The sequence below is a fragment of the Staurois parvus genome, unplaced genomic scaffold, assembly GCF_062004578.1.
Source record: "Staurois parvus isolate SC_StPar_1 unplaced genomic scaffold, SC_StPar_1.0 ptg000608l, whole genome shotgun sequence".
NCBI lineage: Eukaryota > Metazoa > Chordata > Amphibia > Anura > Ranidae > Staurois > Staurois parvus.
Window position 1 is genome coordinate 2,434,292 of NW_028318404.1, and position 18,505 is coordinate 2,452,796.

The 18,505-nt window shown below is 44.2% G+C and overlaps 1 protein-coding gene across 1 annotated transcript in view; it reads right to left on the reverse strand.

Moving 5' to 3' along the window:
- The window catches only part of LOC149449677 (selenide, water dikinase 2-like), a 29,995-nt gene that overhangs the window by 11,143 nt on the left and 347 nt on the right, over positions 1-18,505 (reverse strand). The window contains exons 2-4 of the mRNA XM_089692956.1: positions 12,007-12,110; positions 4,135-4,242; positions 1,444-1,598 (exon numbers count right to left, since the gene is read on the reverse strand). Of these exons, the coding sequence (XP_089549082.1) occupies positions 1,444-1,598; positions 4,135-4,242; positions 12,007-12,110 (367 nt within the window). The remainder of the gene's footprint in view (positions 1-1,443; positions 1,599-4,134; positions 4,243-12,006; positions 12,111-18,505) is intronic.

The window sequence follows — 18,505 nt, forward strand, 5'->3', positions numbered from 1 at the left end:
TCACCAGTCACAGCTATGAGGTCTGGGTGTGAAAACAGACACTCAGAATCTCACACATAAGTGATCAGTGCCCCTGCGCCCCCTTCCAGTGCTAGGCCCGAAGTTCACAGGGACATTTTCTACCTGAAGAGTGTTTGTTCCCCTGTGATTTTGTAATCTTCCTTTACATGTACATTAGGGTATACAAATGTGTTCTAGTGATACTGGAGTACGTTTAAAGCATACTGTAACAATCCTCTTCGATAACTGCAATATTATATATTCATACCTTTAGGAGTGGGACACTCACGGACACAGCTGAACTGATTAGATAGGGGAAACAAAGGAAAGAAGAGGTCGTTCTGTTGGGAAGGGGGATTTAAAGTGAACCTGTTAATCTGCCCTGCATGGAGAGATAACAGGTTGAGTTTAAGTCTTTAACGGCACGCGCACACATACACGCTACTTTGTATTTCTCTGCACAGTATATATACTGCAATTTGTAGACGCTATAATTAAACCAATTAATTTACATATATTGGGATTTTTTTTTTTTTTTTTTTTTTTAGCAAAGACATGTAGCAGAATACATTTTGGCCTAAATTTATGAAGAAATTAGATTTTTTTTTTACTGGATGTTTTACAGCAAAAAGTCAAAAATATTTTTCAAAATTTTGTTTTTTGTTTATAGTGTAAAAGGTGATCAAATACCACTGAAAGAAAGTTCTATTTGTGGGGAAAAAAAAGATAAACTTAAAATTTATGTACAGCGTTGCATGACCGTGCAATTAATTAAGTAATGCAGCGCCGTATCGCAAAAAATGGCCTGGTCAGGAGGGAGGGGGGGGGGGGGGGGTAAATCCTCTGGGAGGACAAAGTGGTTAATTATGGGCCTACCATTTCTGGGAAAGTGAAGGTGATGCTAGCCTAGAACTAGTATGAAGCCACCTGCATTACCTTGCTATGGGTCACCAACATATAGCAGATCTCTGCCCATCCATATGCCAGGCTAGAAATCTGGCAGAGCAGAAAGATGCCTTGGGACACACAAGTCTCTAACCAACAGGACTGCATGACCTCCTCCTGATGTTTCCCACAATCCTCTTCCTTGTGGGACTGTTGCACTCTAATAGTATGGTTGCTGTCTGCTCTGTGCACAGCCGATTCGCATTTAGCTGATCAATATAAAACACGCCAATCACTTTTTGGGCTAGCAACAATAACTTCGCTTAAGGCAGGATGAGTGAAATCTCACAGCAATTGCAGTTACTCCACAGGCCATGGCAGGGAAGTTCCAAAACATAAGCCAGTGGATTGGATAACCCACCAACATCACCCTATAACTGAAATATCAGTCATGGACAGACTAATTTTTTGATGTATTACAAGTAAAACTATTCATTAAGCTGAAGTTGCAGATAATGTTAAATGTAAATAGAACATGTTAAAGGAAATGGAGCTTACATGATGAATTCGTTTGACTGGCAAACCACTGTAGCCACTCCACCAATGATAATCCAAGGATTAACCACCGTCTGGCCGCCAGTTACAGATGTGCCTCCTTCTTCAGCCGCATCTTTAAAGCCTTTTATCATGAGGGGTGTGACCTTCTCCCTCTCCTGGGAAGAACAGACAATGTATGGTACTTACATCTACAATTCAGTAAAGGGAGGTGTATTTCAAGCCAAAAAAAAGGATACCATGACATTACATGGCATATGAGGTCATAACATTCGTAGCCTACACTTCAGAATTTACCACCCATAACATTGCAAAAAAAATCACACTTCTATTTCATGACTAGCACATCTCAATGTGGCCTTTCAAACACTTGATTGTTCTGTGCTATTAGATGCAACTTTTAAGTTGGTGAAAGGGTCCCTTATAGGACATGTGTGGAGTATGCACCTTGACATGTCCGCAATGAATGCTGTGACGATTGTGCGCAATAGAGACATGGATGCTGTGACAGCCATCTTGTTAGGCTTCAGCCATTTTGTCTCTCCTCTCCTCCCTCTTGAAATGGAATTTGTAGCTGTAAGTTGAACGAACTTCAAAAGGGCCTCTTATCTTACATAAAACACAAATAGACGCGCTCCAGAGCTGTAAACTGCTAATTAGTCTGGTACAGGAGGTCTGCTTTGAAAACCACTTTCCTCTGCCCGATGGTAAAACAATAACTCAGTCAGCCATGACCTGTTAGGCCATTAATGGATGCAGAGCGTGCCATAAAACATCTATTCCACATGTAACAATTTCACATACAATACGTAAAGTTCAGCAGGAACTGAGCACATTAATATTAGGTATATATTTGGATAGATCATTTTAATGCGAGTCAAACAAGGCCATACATGACTATATTAGCACCTAGGAGAGAGAAGAAGCAGTCTCTTCCCTCCTAGGTGACAAGGGTATGCTGTGTTTGGTATCCCTGGGTTTGAAATATAATTCTGAATATTAATCTGCCAGTTGCTAGAATACCACCTGCACATACTGGAAGTTATTAAAGCGAAGTTCCACTCACCCTGTCAAAAAAATAAAAGTCAGCAGCTACAAAAACTGTAGTTGCTGACTTTTAAAAAAGACACTCGCCTGTCCCTCGGTCCCGCGGTGTGTCCCCCGCAGCCCGTTTCAGCGGCCACCCTGTATTCTAGGAACCCAGCATCTTCAGTGTGGGCACCCGGCTGTGATAGCTTGTGGCTTCACAGCCGGGTAGCCATTGCACATGTGCGAGTAGCGCTGCGCTTCATGAATGGTCCTGTAGTCTTCTGGGACCTGTCACGTGTCCCAAAAGTCTACAGGGAGGGAGGACACCTTCCACTTGCATAGGCGATCAGACCGGAAGTGGGAGCGGGTACCAGTCAATTTCGGGTACCCCCCCCCCCCCCAAAGGTGCCAATCCTTAATGGGTAGCAGTCCTTAAATGGGGAACTTCCCCAGTTTTGGGTGGAGCTCCGCTTTAATATTAGTATGAAACTGCAGTTGGGACTTTGTCATAACCTTGGTTACCGCCTAGCACCTATCCCCAAACTGGATGATTGATCAGTTGTTCTCACACGACACCCCTTTAATATCATAGAAAAAGACTGACAGGCCTGGAGATGAGAGCTTAAACCAAGGACATTGCAAGTATTCTGCCATCTTAACTCCTTTCTTTTATTTCTCTGTTGCATTATTGTTCTCTTTATAGCTTTGTAACATCTTTTTTTGTAAATATTTTAATTGCACTATTTTGACCTTTTTAGTAATAAATCCTATTTTGGAAAGTGTTGAAACTGTCTCTAAAGCTTTTAATGCAAACTAAAGAATCCCTGTCTCTTGAAGAGTGCTACTGTATGTAATAATCCTCTGAATATCCTTGTCTGTCACCACTGTCACCACGACAGTGTGTATTACAGACGCTTATGCTAATATTGTAGTGTTATTGCTAGGAGTGAAGGGTTAATTGCGTAATTAACCTAACCCTGTAACAATCACTCTCAGGCTGCTGGCACAGATTGTGGTCCCACGAGCTGGAAAATCTTTGTGCAAAGCGCAGCTGAGAGTGGCATTGTTACGCAAGTGACAGCACGGTGCGAGATTGGTTGGTCCTTCGGTCACGAGTTGGTGAGAAGGGCAGGGGTTGGACGCCACGTATCGTCACACATGCAACTTTGATATCACAATGTTTACAGAAATACATGCTAAGTGCAGACTAACCTGCTTGCAGCATACATAATGCCAGTCCACAGCAACTTTAGGTATGAGGGTACACCAGGAGATCATTAAGGGGTTAGCATATGCTGCTCACTTGGGACTATACAAGGCTTCTTTTGTGCACCTTGACCCTTGGATTGAAGCTGGAGTCAGGATTAATATATGGAGTGCTCCTTGGCTGAGCAAGGGAGGTTCTTCAGGAACACAGAGGACAAAAGTACACACAAATGCTTTTTCTGCACTTACTGTATATGAGGTTATTTTTTAAATTCAAAGCAAAAGGATAAGGGGAAATGCAAATACCGATTCATCTTCCAGGGAACCATTCTAAGTAATAAACTAAAGTATGAATCTATATTAAAATGTGTGTACATGTGGAAAATGTTTTTTTCTATCAGACATCAATCAATAAATGTCCAAACTACATCAATGCTCAGTTTAAAAGGCAACACTTACCTCCTCCGTCATCTTCTGACTGACACTAAGTAACATCAACATGTTGTCACACTCGGTGATCCCCATGGCATACAGGTCACTCAGCACGTTGGCACAGGCAATGCGTCCCTGAGAATGGGTGAAACAGCATTTAGTTCATTATTCATTGGGTTTAGTATTGTTTGAAATCATTCATTCATTCTCCAAACAAACCGGTAAATACATTGTTGAAATGCATTTATATTTACTGTCACCCACCAAAGGATTTCTTTCAGCCCTCTCTTATGACACACAGCCCTCCGCTTGTCAGGGCAATCCCTCTGCTACTTGGCTGAGTATACATGCCTGTATATATACACAGTATACTTGTGTATGACATGACACGGTCTTCTTGTGCTAATCTGCACATTCTTCATGCAGTGTGACCTGTGCCTCCTTGTTCATGCCACGTTGTTACTTTTATTGTGGCCCAATATATACAAGAGATTAGTGCTGCGGGTTTGTCAGAGGGTTGTACTTGTCTCCTGCATGCTGCTGAGTACATTTTTCTTGCGCGCTGATCACACCACCATTATTTACGAGATCCTGTTGCCGACATACCACAGGGAAATCTCCCATATGTACATCAATTATTTACATGCAAGAACAAGATAAACTGTTAGTGTGTTATGGGCAGAAAAAAAAAAAAAAAAAACCACACCAGTTCCAGCATGCGACAAACACAAAACGTATTAGGTGGTGAAGCATTTTCACACACATGAAAGATCCCCCTCAGCGAGCCAGTTGGTTTGTTCTGACAAGAACTGGTTGAACCACATGGACTTGTGTCTTGTTTCATCCTGACTAACGATATAACTGGTACAGTAATATACTTAGTATAAAAGTGCTATCTAAGCAGTGCAGTGGGAAGCACCAATACGTGACTAGGTGGTGTTTTTATTGGAGGAATAAAAAGGATTCAGTTTTACACTATTTTAAGCTATTTACTAATTTGGCATGACTTTGATCAGATTAGTCGAGGAAGAGATGAAAGATTATCTTAAATTTGTTTTTATCCCAATCATTTTTATTGAATTTTTCACAATACAAATGATAAAATGGTACCCAGACACAATAATCACATTGTTATACATCCTTATACACAAAATGTCCAACATGTAACCGATTGGGCTGAAGTTGTATTTTCCAGACATAACTATAATAATCTCCCAAAAGGATCCTCTCCTACTGGATCCCACTCATCTGAGACGGGGGGTAGCCCCCACCACAAGTAGACCCTAAGGTCCGATCCAGTTGACTTCAACTTTCAGAAGAGGAGGAGGGGACCTGTGCCAACCCATAGTCTAGACATCCTTCCCGAGATAGCAGAAGGGCAAAAAAAAGAATGAGAAAAGGAAAATTAAAAAAAAAGGAGAATAGCAGAGGAGGGGAAGGAAAGAAAAGGATGGCGTACATAATAGGGGGTTGGAGAGAGGAAAAGACAGCGAGCCTCCCCTGTGACCAAGCAAGGTTTGGAAATGGATCTCAGTGTACTAGTTATAGACCTATATCTCTGTTAAATGTTGATACTGAATACGACATCCTGCTGAATGATAGGGGATCAAATACTTATTTCCCTCAGTTAAAAACTACGCATTTCGGTTTTTGGCCAAGTGCATTTTGAATTTTTGTTTTCGGTACCAGAATTTTCATTTCAGTGCACCACTAGTGTACATATGTGAACGCATTGGAAAATAAAACAAAGATGAGGGAGGAGTCACTAAAAGCAATGGTTACGGTTATACCAAAGGAGGGGACCTGTCGATACTAAATTATATGCAAAGGTATTAGCAACTAGGATGAAGGAACTGATGCTGGATAGAATACACTTAGATCAAGGATTCATTATGGGTAGAGAACGAAGGGATAACAGATTAAGAGCATTGCTCCTCCTACAAAAAAGTAAAAAAAGGCAAGGTCCCTGCGGTTATCTTATTGATTGATGCCAAAAAGGCCTTTGACAGAGTCAACTGATTACTGATAGACACATTGGAGACTCTAGGACTTGGGCCCAGAATGTTACAATGGATTAAAGAGTTATATAGAGGTCCATCAGCTACTATGAAGGTTAATGGCTTGTTGTCAAAGTTCTTTAGAATGTACAACGGAACAAGACAGGGATGCCCACTTTCCCCTCTTCTGTTTGTAGTATCTTTGGAGCAATGCTGGCTACCATGAGAAAGAGTGCAGATGTCAAGACGAATGTCGTTAGGAGATGTTGAGCATAAAGTTGCAGCTTATGCAGATAACATGTTTTATATTACAAACCCTAGAATAACATTACCTAATTTAATGAAAATATTAAAAGATTATGGAGAGTTACCCAATTTGAAAATGAGTCAATCAAGATCAGAGATACTAAATATTAATGTCCCAAAAAAAGAGAAACAAATTTTTCAAAAAGAATTCCCTTTTACATGGAGGGAAAAAGAAATAAAATATTTAGGAATAAAATTAACCCCATTCTTAAAAAAAATAAAAATAAATAAATAATATCTATATCAGGTAAATTATATCCCATTAATAAATGAAATAAAGGATGATCTGAGGAGAATTTCAAGAGGCAGGGTGTCCTGGATAAGCCGTATAAATATGATAAAGACAATCATAGTACCAAAAGTCTTGTATAAGTTTAATATGCTCCCAAGACAACTACCAGGCTCTTTTTTGTGACCCTTAAAAAATAAATAAATAAATAATGATACTCATATATATGGGCCAATAAAAAAATAAAAAAAAGTTAAATATGAAATTCTGAGCAATAATAAACTACAAGGGGCACTAAATATGCCACACTTTGGGAGCTATTATATTTCAGTGTTATTGTCACAAATAGGAGATAGGATATATGATACACAGGGAAGAAGTTGGGTGAAAATGGAGAATACATTAAGTAAGGCACAATTAGATAGGATTACTTGGATACCACATAAGTTTCGCACATTGGATGAAGGCACTAGTACTTTGACACAGAATGTATGGAGGATATGGGATGTATTACACAAGCAAATGGAATGGAAGTATAATTCACTTTTGATTCCATTGGTGGAATCAACATTTTTCCCACCGGGGATTGAAAGTATCTTGGGAAAATGGATAAAAAGATAGTAATACACATTTGAAGGATATTGTAAATAAAAAGGGGAATTATTTTCTTTTCACAATTTAAAAAATAAGAAAAAAATCTTTTCAATATTAGATGAGTGGCGATATCAATTGAGACATTTTGTTGCAAACCTCCCGCAACCACTAAGACAGAGGAGGAAATGTACCCTTTAGAGCATATGTTTAGTTTAAATAAAATACAAAAACATGCTACTTGGAGAATCTATGAGATCCTCCTGGAAATATCCGGATCAGAGTCTCAAGGGTTCATAGATAAGTGGGAACCGGAGCTTGGAACAAAATGGAATGAGCAACAAAAAAAATAAAAATGTTTAGATTAACACATGGGGCAGTGAATATGAACATGCTTGAAAAGAATTATAAATGTCTTAAAAGATGGTACATTACTCCAAATATAGCACAAACAGAGATCAGAGGTATCACCTCTGTGTTGGCGAAGGTGTGGGAGTAAGGGGACAATGGCACACATTTGGTGGTTTTGCCCCAAAATGCAGTTGTATTTGCGGGAGATAATATATATACAGGAGATACTGAAGATTAGTATAGTATACCGCTCGACCTGGTTTGCCTATTTCACATATCTGAGATTTCTGTGAAGCACTATAAAAACACGATATTGTATCACTTAATAAATGTGGCCCAAGACCTTATCCATAAACTCTGGCAAGATTTTATTTATTTTACATGAGGACAAAATTGAAGAAAAAAAAAAACAAAAACTCAGGGTAGTTGGTATGACTTTAAAAGATCAAAAAGATATTTAGAAGTTGTTGGAGTGTAAAGAAGGAGGAAGTATTAGAAATAAGAGTATGGAGTAGGATAGGAGAGAAGGGAAGGATAAGAAAGGATAAGTTTATTCGGAGGATACTAGAAGACCAAGGAGTAAAAGAAAAGAATAAGACAAAGGGGTAGCGGAGGGGGAGGGAGGGAGAAGAGGGAACCCCCAGCTCGGCTGTTCTCCCACTCAGTAGTAACCCCCCAGCTCGGCTGATCTCCCACTCAGTAGTAACCCCCCAGCTCGGCTGATCTCCCACTCAGTAGTAACCCCCCAGCTCGGCTGATCTCCCACTCAGTAGTAACCCCCCAGCTCGGCTGATCTCCCACTCAGTAGTAACCCCCCAGCTCTGCTGATCTCCCACTCAGTAGTAACCCCCCAGCTCTGCTGATCTCCCACTCAGTAGTAACCCCCCAGCTCTGCTGATCTCCCACTCAGTAGTAACCCCCCAGCTCTGCTGATCTCCCACTCAGTAGTAACCCCCCAGCTCTGCTGATCTCCCACTCAGTAGTAACCCCCCAGCTCTGCTGATCTCCCACTCAGTAGTAACCCCCCAGCTCTGCTGATCTCCCACTCAGTAGTAACCCCCCAGCTCTGCTGATCTCCCACTCAGTAGTAACCCCCCAGCTCTGCTGATCTCCCACTCAGTAGTAACCCCCCAGCTCTGCTGATCTCCCACTCAGTAGTAACCCCCCAGCTCTGCTGATCTCCCACTCAGTAGTAACCGCCCAGCTCTGCTGATCTCCCACTCAGTAGTAACCGCCCAGCTCTGCTGATCTCCCACTCAGTAGTAACCGCCCAGCTCTGCTGATCTCCCACTCAGTAGTAACCGCCCAGCTCTGCTGATCTCCCACTCAGTAGTAACCCCCCAGATCTGCTGATCTCCCACTCAGTAGTAACCCCCCAGCTCTGCTGATCTCCCACTCAGTAGTAACCCCCCAGCTCTGCTGATCTCCCACTCAGTAGTAACCCCCCAGCTCTGCTGATCTCCCACTCAGTAGTAACCCCCCAGCTCTGCTGATCTCCCACTCAGTAGTAACCCCCCAGCTCTGCTGATCTCCCACTCAGTAGTAACCCCCCAGCTCTGCTGATCTCCCACTCAGTAGTAACCCCCCAGCTCTGCTGATCTCCCACTCAGTAGTAACCCCCCAGCTCTGCTGATCTCCCACTCAGTAGTAACCCCCCAGCTCTGCTGATCTCCCACTCAGTAGTAACCCCCCAGCTCTGCTGATCTCCCACTCAGTAGTAACCCCCCAGCTCTGCTGATCTCCCACTCAGTAGTAACCCCCCAGCTCTGCTGATCTCCCACTCAGTAGTAACCCCCCAGCTCTGCTGATCTCCCACTCAGTAGTAACCCCCCAGCTCTGCTGATCTATCACTTAGTAGTAACCCCCTGCTCTGCTTATCCTCTGGTTTGCTGTTCCTCCTCCCTCTCTGGCCCCTGCTCACCACCCGCTATATTGCTCAAACACTGTGCAGCACGTGTGACAATAGTAGTTTTTCCTGCTTCGGTCCCCCAGCTCCGCTGGTCCTCTGCTGCTCAGTCCTCTCTCACCTTCTCCTATAGTGTTCCCATGTTGTACACCATGTGTGCCGTCTACTCTGAACCCACGCACCTTCCTGCTGTTCCATGCTGCACACCAGATGTGATGTCTGCACCAGACACCTTCAGAAAATATACACATGAACTGGAAGGGACTGCTGATAACGTCTTTCTGACAACTAGCTCTTGTCGTACAATATCAGAAACACTCTAAAATCTCATGGAAAGCCTTCCCAGAAGAACGGAGGCTGTTATAGCCACAACGTGGAGGTGGGGAGGGGTTTTTGGCAACATGCCTATAATTTGGAATGGGATGTCTGAAAAGCTTATTTAGGTATTATGGTCAGGTGTCCACAAACCTTGACCTAGAAATATATGTTACTTCTGAAATGATAAAACTGTAGTTATCCAGTGAAAAGGAAGACAGAATATCTATCTCTCTCTCTCACAGCCCTCCAAAATCATTGGATTCAAGTGTTCCAATCACCTCCATGGCCACAGGTGTATAAAACCAAGCACCTAGGCATGCAGACTGCTTCTACAAACATTTGTGAAAGAATGGGTCACTACTAAAATATTCCACAGTCAACTATTAGTGGTATTATAACAAAGTGGAAGCAACTGAGAACAGCAGCAACTCAGCCACAAAGTGGTAGGCCATGTACATTAACAGAGCAGGGTGAGCGCATGCTGAAGTGCACAGAAGTCACCAACTGTCTGCAGAGTCTACAGCAAAAGACCTCCAAACATTGTGTGGCCTTTACATTAGCACAACACCATTACATAGAGAGCTTCACGGAATGGGTTTCTATGGCCGAGCAGCTGCATCCAAGGCTTACATCACCAAGTGCAATGCAAAGCGACTGATGCAGTGGTGTAAAGCACACCACCACTGGACCCTAGAGCAGTGGAGACATGTTCTCTGGAGTGACCAACCATGCTTCTCTGTCTGGCAATCTGATGGACGGGTCTGGTTTTGGCGGTTGCCAGGAGAACAGTACTTGCCTGACTGCATTGTGCCAAGTGTAACGTTTGGTGGAGGGGGGGGTTATGGTGTGGGGGTTGTTTTTCAGGGGTTGGGCTTGGCCCCTTAGTTCCAGTGAAGGGAACTCTTAAGGCATCAGCATACCAAGACATTTTGGACAATTTCATGCGCCCAACTTTGTGGGAACAGTTTGGGGATGGCCCCTTCCTGTTCCAGTATCACTGCGCACCAGTGCACAAAGCAAGGTCTATAAAGACATGGATGAGTGAGTTTGGGGTGGAGGAACTTGACTGGCCTGCACAGAGTCCTGACCTCAACCTGATAGAACACCTTTGGGATGAATTAGAGCGGAGACTGCGAGCCAGGCCTTCTCGTCCGACATCAGTGCCTGACCTCACAAATGCACTTCCGGAAGAATGGTCAAACATTCCCATAGACACTCCTAAACCTTGTGGACAGCCTTCCCAGAAGAGTTGAAGCTGTTATAGCTGCAAAGGGTGGGCCAACTCAATATTGAACCCTACAGACTAAGACTGGGATGCCATTAATGTTGATGTATGTGTAAAGCCAAGCATCTCCAAAATATTTTCCTCAGTATTACACATACAGTATTTTGAAATTAAAAGTCCATTAGTAGCTCTATTAGCTTTAAACCTGGATGGAAATGTTCACTTTTTGGGTTCCCAGTGCTTCCTGGGATATCTCATACCTGCAATACCTCCAAAACAGCTAAAGTTGAATAAAACCCTTGCAAAAACTGCAGCTGCTGCAAGTGAGCTTTGTCAGACTTCTATGGAGGCTTCGTAGGTGCTTTGAAACACCAAGAAAGCAACATGGGGTATAATTTTTGACTGTAAGCTAACCATTTTATTTAGTGACAAGGGCTTTGATTGGCATTCAGAGTGCTTAAAAAAAAAAAAAAAAAAAAAAGGTTATCTGAAGCCACATTTTGAAGCACCTATACACAAGCCCTAACAATGCATAAGTTTAAAGATCTTTGCACCTTTTTAAAATGTGTCAGTTGTTAGGGGGCTTCTTATTTACTGTGGTTATACAGTATATTCTAGAAAATCATATAGCTCTTTGCCAGCAACAAAGTCCCCCCACCCCTCTAAGTAAAGGAAGTAAGGTAGTTATCTATTTTTTGAACAAACAGTTGATTCGGCAAAGTTCTATTTTTAAACTTTAACAGAACTGGTTAGGGTATGGCGACCAGCAGAAAATGCATCAGAAGCACATTCCCTCACCCTCCCCTCCCCACCATTTCTAGCTGCCACAGGCAGACAGAACTGTCATAGTGACTCAGCAGTTCATTATGTACAGAACATACTGTACATACACAACTCCGGTCACAAGGGAAACACTAAGGAGATTAAGCTACACAATGATTTTCTTTCTAGTGCTGCTAAACTTTGTCACAGTCACCTGCATGTAGGGATCTTCCACCGATGGATAAAAGAAGTCTGTGGTCTGAACCAGGGACAGTCCCCGATGTCTAAGAGGTATCACACAGGAGTCCATCCCAATTCCTGGAGAAAGAGCAGATAAAGTCATAAGTGATGGGGCAAGGTTACACCTTTAAAGGGAACCTGTGAGGACAGAAAACAAGGGCACTGTCACTACCATTTTCTTAAGGGTTAGTACACCCCAAAACCTATATTTTAAATTTGAAAATTCCTGAAGAGTTAAAGTAACGTGTACTGCCAGCCAAAATCAATTTTGGATTTGGATAAAGGATAAAGTATCCACTTCTACTTGGGGCTCCATAAGAGATTTCCCCCCACTTTATGTCCGGATGACAATGGTTTGACCAGTCAGGATTGAGGGAACAATCTCCAAAGCCAACACAGAAAGAACCTGTTATTGCAGATTTTCCTGTCTGATGAAACCGCTGTTACTGCAAAAGAACAGGAGGGGGAAACCTCTCTAATGGAGCCCCAGAGAGCAGTGACTACAACACGGGTTTACACTATTCCCAAACCACCCCCCACACCCATCCACAACTAAAGCAGAAAAATAAAAGGCTTTTGCTGGACTTCCATTTTCTTATTAGTTTTTGAGGTTCCATTGGTGTGATGTCTGTGCTGCTCCTGCACCAACACTTTCCTGGGCCTCATTATGAAGAGTTTTCAGTATACTTGTGGTTTTTTTTTTGTTTATATTATAGAAAATAAAACAGAAAGAATTGGAACACACAAAAAAGTGGGAGGAAACATGCAGAAGTCCCACAGGGAATTATGAGAGGCAGCCCACCAAGCTGCACCTATGAATAAAATATGACTTCTGGTGGGACTGTCTGTCCACACTCATAACCTGACCTCACCAGCCCTTCATCTGATTACCACCTTGGGTAGGCCTGTTCTCCTCAGGCTTTACTACTCTCTTGGCTCTTAAAACATAGTTTAATAACCATTTATATCTAATTAAGCATCATCTCACAGATCCTGGTATTAAATCCTTCCAGGCTATTCACAATACCTATAAACTCAAACCAGTGGATGTAATCCAATACCTCCAAATTAAGGATTCTCTCCTATCCTGTCCCCGGCTTCAGCTTTTGAAATGACCTTGTCAGAATACCCTCAAGGCCCTGTTGTAATTTCACTTCTATATTCTCTACTTTTAGCATTTAGACTCTGAACGGCTATATACAATTACAAAGCCTTGCTTAACAAAAGTCCAAATCTAAGCTGGTCACTCATTCAGAAACCTAAAGAATTATAACCAGAGCCTGGAAGTGCCCCACGTTACCCTCAAGTCAACTTTTATAAGAAATTACAGCTATACAAACTGACACTATGGAAAAATACTGAATAGTTAGGGAACCCTGGGGTTAGATTCTACCTTCCAGAAGGACCGACACCCTGAAATTAGAACACAGGGATGTTCAATTCATATCGCCCGACGCCAGGGATATGTAGTTCCGGGCACCAGGAAGGCAGGTTTTTTTTTTTTTTTTACCTTTAGCCATGCTGCTGGCAAGCAGCAGGGCTCACCTGTCAGGTGGAAGCATTCATGCAGCACACAGCCCACCATGTGTTATGCCTCCACTCCCCCCTGCCCACTATGTCTCCCGGGCTTCACTTGCCGATCTGCAGGCTCAGGACCAGTCAGTGGCTCCCGGCGGGTATAGGGGAGGAAGGACAGCGGACACATCCACTCCCCTCCTTGTCCTTTACCTGGAAGTGATGAAGTGATGTGATGTCACTTCTAGGGCCCCGTTGACAGATTCCCGGCCACCGAGGCCGGGAAAGAATTTACTGCGGTGCGATGTGCATTGAATTACATTCAGTGGAGACATGTAGGGTCTTTTAGACCCTGGATGTCTCAAAGAAGAGAACCTGTCACCAAAATTCATCACATAGGGGACTTTCTGAAAAACAAAAAAAGTTGGTGACATTTTTATTTTTTTTTAAGTTAAAGTTACACCCAAGCATATAACCCCCCCCCCCAAATGTTTCAAGGCCCCTCACCCCCACATATGTATGCATGTACAAACCAAAAAGCACGCACTGGGGTGCCTACGTACGAAAACGACTATTGTGATATACATGTTACAAATCACTGCGCACGCCAAAATGAGAGCAATAATTCTAGCACACCTCCTCTGTAATGCTACACTGATTACCTATAAAAGGTTTTAAAAGCATCACCTATAGAAAATATAGGGTCCTGAAGTTTGTTGCCATTTCACAAGCGCACGCAAGTTTAAGGTTTGACATATTGGAGATTATTTACTCAATGCAACTTCGCCTTTTATATTTTACAAAAAAATTGAATAATTTATTACTTTTTGTGCCCTAAAATTAAAGTGTATTTTTTCCTAGACCTTGTGATAATATCGTGTGACATAAAAAACTGGAACTACTGCAATTTTATTCTCTAGGGGATTTCAGAAAATATATCATGTTTTGGAGTTGTGTAACCTTCAGGTATTAAATGATTTTTGATATGTGGAAAAATGCAAAAACAGCTCTGGCTGCGAAAGGGATAAAGGATAAGCCCGACACTCCCCTTTCCTGATGAGCAGCCAATCGGTACTCATTACACTGCAAGGTCTCTCCCCTCCCTGCTAGCCCCCGGGTGCGACGCTGGAGACAGGCAGGGAGGGAAGGAGGAGCCCAATGTTAAAAACATTAAACGTTTAAGTTGCCATAAAGCCCATTTTGTTTTTAAAAGCCCCAGACATTAAAGTACATTTAAATATGGTTTTGGTTAAAAAAAACATTTTTTTCTATAAGGACAAGTAGATTAGGACACCGATATAGTCCCTGGACAAGTACCGTATTTTTCGCTCCATAAGACGCACTTTTTTCCCCCTAAAAAGCGGCCGGTCCGGTATTTCTGCCGCCACCATATCAGAATACCGGGCCGGCCGCTTAGCTCTTCTCTCCTGCAGGACCTTACCTGTTCCTCGCTCCAGTCTTCTCGCGGCGGCTTCTGTGACAGCCGGGTGCCCACTGCGCATGCACGGGAAGTGCCGCGCTTTGTGAATGGTCCGGTGTCTTCTGGGACACATAACAGGTCCCAGAAGGCTGCGGGCCATTCACAAAGCACAGCGCTTCTCGCGCATGCGCAGTGGGCACCGAGCTGTCACAGAAGCTGCCGCAGGAAGAAGAAGGAAGGACAACTCCGCGGAAGTGGGAGCGGGTACCTGTCAAATTCAGATATCCGCTCCCCCTCCCTCCCCAAAGGTCCGCAGTCTCTGGTGGTCATCTCCTGTACTGTGTCCGCAGTCTCTGGTGGTCATCTCCTGTACTGTGTCCGCAGTCTCTGGTGGTCATCTCCTGTACTGTGTCCGCAGTCTCTGGTGGTCATCTCCTGTACTGTGTCCGCAGTCTCTGGTGGTCATCTCCTGTACTGTGTCCGCAGTCTCTGGTCGTCTCCTGTACTGTGTCCGCAGTCTCTGGTCATCTCCTGTACTGTGTCCGCAGTCCATTGGTTCAGAATATTATTATTTCCAGAATTTCCACACCCTTGAGAACACCCTGCCCTTGTCCTATAATATTGTAATTTTAGCAGACTGCTTCTCACTGTTACATATTCCACCCCCCTTTCCCATCCCTTCCTCGTCTTTTGTCCACACCACTCCCTTGGGGCTTGTTCACACTTAACTAAATTTCTAACTCTTACCAAACGCTCCTATAGTTTTAGTATAGGCATTAGACAGGCGTTTATGAGCTTTAGACTAGCTTTTTACAAGCGTTAAAAACACTCCCCAAATGCCCTATTGCAAATGCATTTGACAAGCGTTAAAACCACATCACAAACTAAAAAAACTGTAATGTTATTATGTCTCTAAAACCGCACCACAAATGCCTCAAACGCCTGGCAGGGCGTTTGAGGAGCATCACTATAGACTTGAATGGGAGGTGTTGAAAGGCTTCAAACTCCTCCTGATTCAACATGAGGCTTCAATTTTTGAAGCGACGTGCCGCTAACACTTTATGTTTTGATAATGTGAACAGCACTATGTGATGCTCATAGTATCATTTGCATAGGTGTTTGAGGAGCATTAAAAACGCCCCTCAAACGCCTGCTTTCAAAGTCAGTGTGAACTAGGCCTTACTCTGCTCCCCCCTCCCCTTTACTGCAGACCCCTGGACACCAGAATTTTTAAAGACTCATAACCGCCCTTCAGTGCCTGCCTTGAATATTACAATGGGCAGCACACAGTGCTGTTCACACAGAAGCAGTAGCGTTGTATTAAAAATTAAGCAGCATGTCGCTTTTGTGAGGGATTGAAGCTTGTCAACTGCCTCCATTGATTTTAATGGTAATGCTCTGTAACCAGCCCTATAACATGTATGGTGTGTTTGTGAAGCATTTATAAAGTGTTAGCTTGGCATTGCGGGAGAGACAGTGGAGGTTCCTGTATCCCAGAATGCACTGGGTAAATAATAGCAAACTAGGACAGGGCAGCTCCAGTCACCTCCTGTTTGTACAGAACAGCCATGTCCTAACACTATTTACTTCTGTGTGCAAGAAAATCATCAATCAGCCAGCAATACTGACAATGTCAGGCAGGAGCAGAGGCATTGAGCATTATTGCCAATGGCAAAGATTTTTGTGTGGGTAAAGCTGAGCTGGACCAGACAAATTGTAAAAGAGATCAAAGTATACAAATCCATCTTGCAGAGAATTCACAAAACTGCTTGCTATCACATGACAACCTAGCTTCACCTCTGACAGATCATTTCATCTACATCACTTCCCACTAGAAAATAAACACTTTCCTGAGCATTTATCAAGTGCATTTTTAACACTTATTCTTTATAAACATTCATTCTAATGTCAGTTTTCATAAATCAATACATGTCAATGAGCCCTAAGGCTGGCCATACACACTACAATCTGATTGCACCAACCCTGTACAATCTCTTTTACAATTAACAAAACCATAGAAGGACAAACCTATTCTATTCTATCCAATCACACAGGATATCCTTATATTACACAGTGGATGGTATGGCCAGATTGTATAGTGTTGCCAGTATTAGTTTAATTCTTGGACACAGATGAAAATGTCCATACATGAAGCAAACTTCTCCACTTTCAAGGAAGTCACGCTCTCCTCTATGTTTGTGCTGATATCCCTATGGGGGGGGGGGGGGAAGAGAAGGAAGAGAGAGAAGGAAGAAGGGGGGGGGAGAGAGAGAGAAGGAAGAAGGGGGGGGGAGAGAGAGAGAAGGAAGAAGGGGGGGGGAGAGAGAGAGAAGGAAGAAGGGGGGGGGAGAGAGAGAGAAGGAAGAAGGGGGGGGGGAGAGAGAGAGAAGGAAGAAGGGGGGGGGAGAGAGAGAGAGAAGGAAGAAGGGGGGGGGAGAGAGAGAGAGAAGGAAGAAGGGGGGGGGGAGAGAGAGAGAAGGAAGAAGGGGGGGGGGGAGAGAGAGAGAAGGAAGAAGGGGGGGGGGAGAGAGAGAGAAGGAAGAAGGGGGGGGGAGAGAGAGAAGGAAGAAGGGGGGGGGAGAGAGAGAAGGAAGAAGGGGGGGGAGAGAGAGAAGGAAGAAGGGGGGGGAGAGAGAGAAGGAAGAAGGGGGGGGGAGAGAGAGAAGGAAGAAGGGGGGGGGAGAGAGAGAAGGAAGAAGGGGGGGGAGAGAGAGAAGGAAGAAGGGGGGGGAGAGAGAGAAGGAAGAGGGGGGGGAGAGAGAGAAGGAAGAGGGGGGGGGGAGAGAGAGAAGGAAGAAGGGGGGGGAGAGAGAGAAGGAAGAGGGGGGGGGAGAGAGAAGGAAGAAGGGGGGGGGGGAGAGAGAAGGAAGAAGGGGGGGGGAGAGAGAGAAGGAAGAAGGGGGGGGGAGAGAGAGAAGGAAGAAGGGGGGGGAGAGAGAGAAGGAAGAAGGGGGGGGGAGAGAGAGAAGGAAGAAGGGGGGGGGAGAGAGAGAAGGAAGAAGGGGGGGGGAGAGAGAGAAGGAAGAAGGGGGGGGAGAGAGAGAAGGAAGAAGGGGGGGGAGAGAGAGAAGGAAGAAGGGGGGGGGAGAGAGAGAAGGAAGAAGGGGGGGGAGAGAGAAGGAAGAAGGGGGGGGAGAGAGAGAAGGAAGAAGGGGGGGGGGAGAGAGAAGGAAGAAGGGGGGGGGAGAGAGAAGGAAGAAGGGGGGGGGGAGAGAGAAGGAAGAAGGGGGGGGAGAGAGAAGGAAGAAGGGGGGGGGAGAGAGAAGGAAGAAGGGGGGGGGGGAGAGAGAAGGAAGAAGAGGGGGGGGAGAGAGAGAAGGAAGAAGGGGGGGGAGAGAGAGAAGGAAGAAGGGGGGGGAGAGAGAGAAGGAAGAAGGGGGGGGAGAGAGAGAAGGAAGAAGGGGGGGGAGAGAGAGAAGGAAGAAGGGGGGGGAGAGAGAAGGAAGAAGGGGGGGGAGAGAGAAGGAAGAAGGGGGGGAGAGAGAAGGAAGAAGGGGGGGGGAGAGAGAAGTAGTGTTGGTTGGTAAGGACAGAGTCT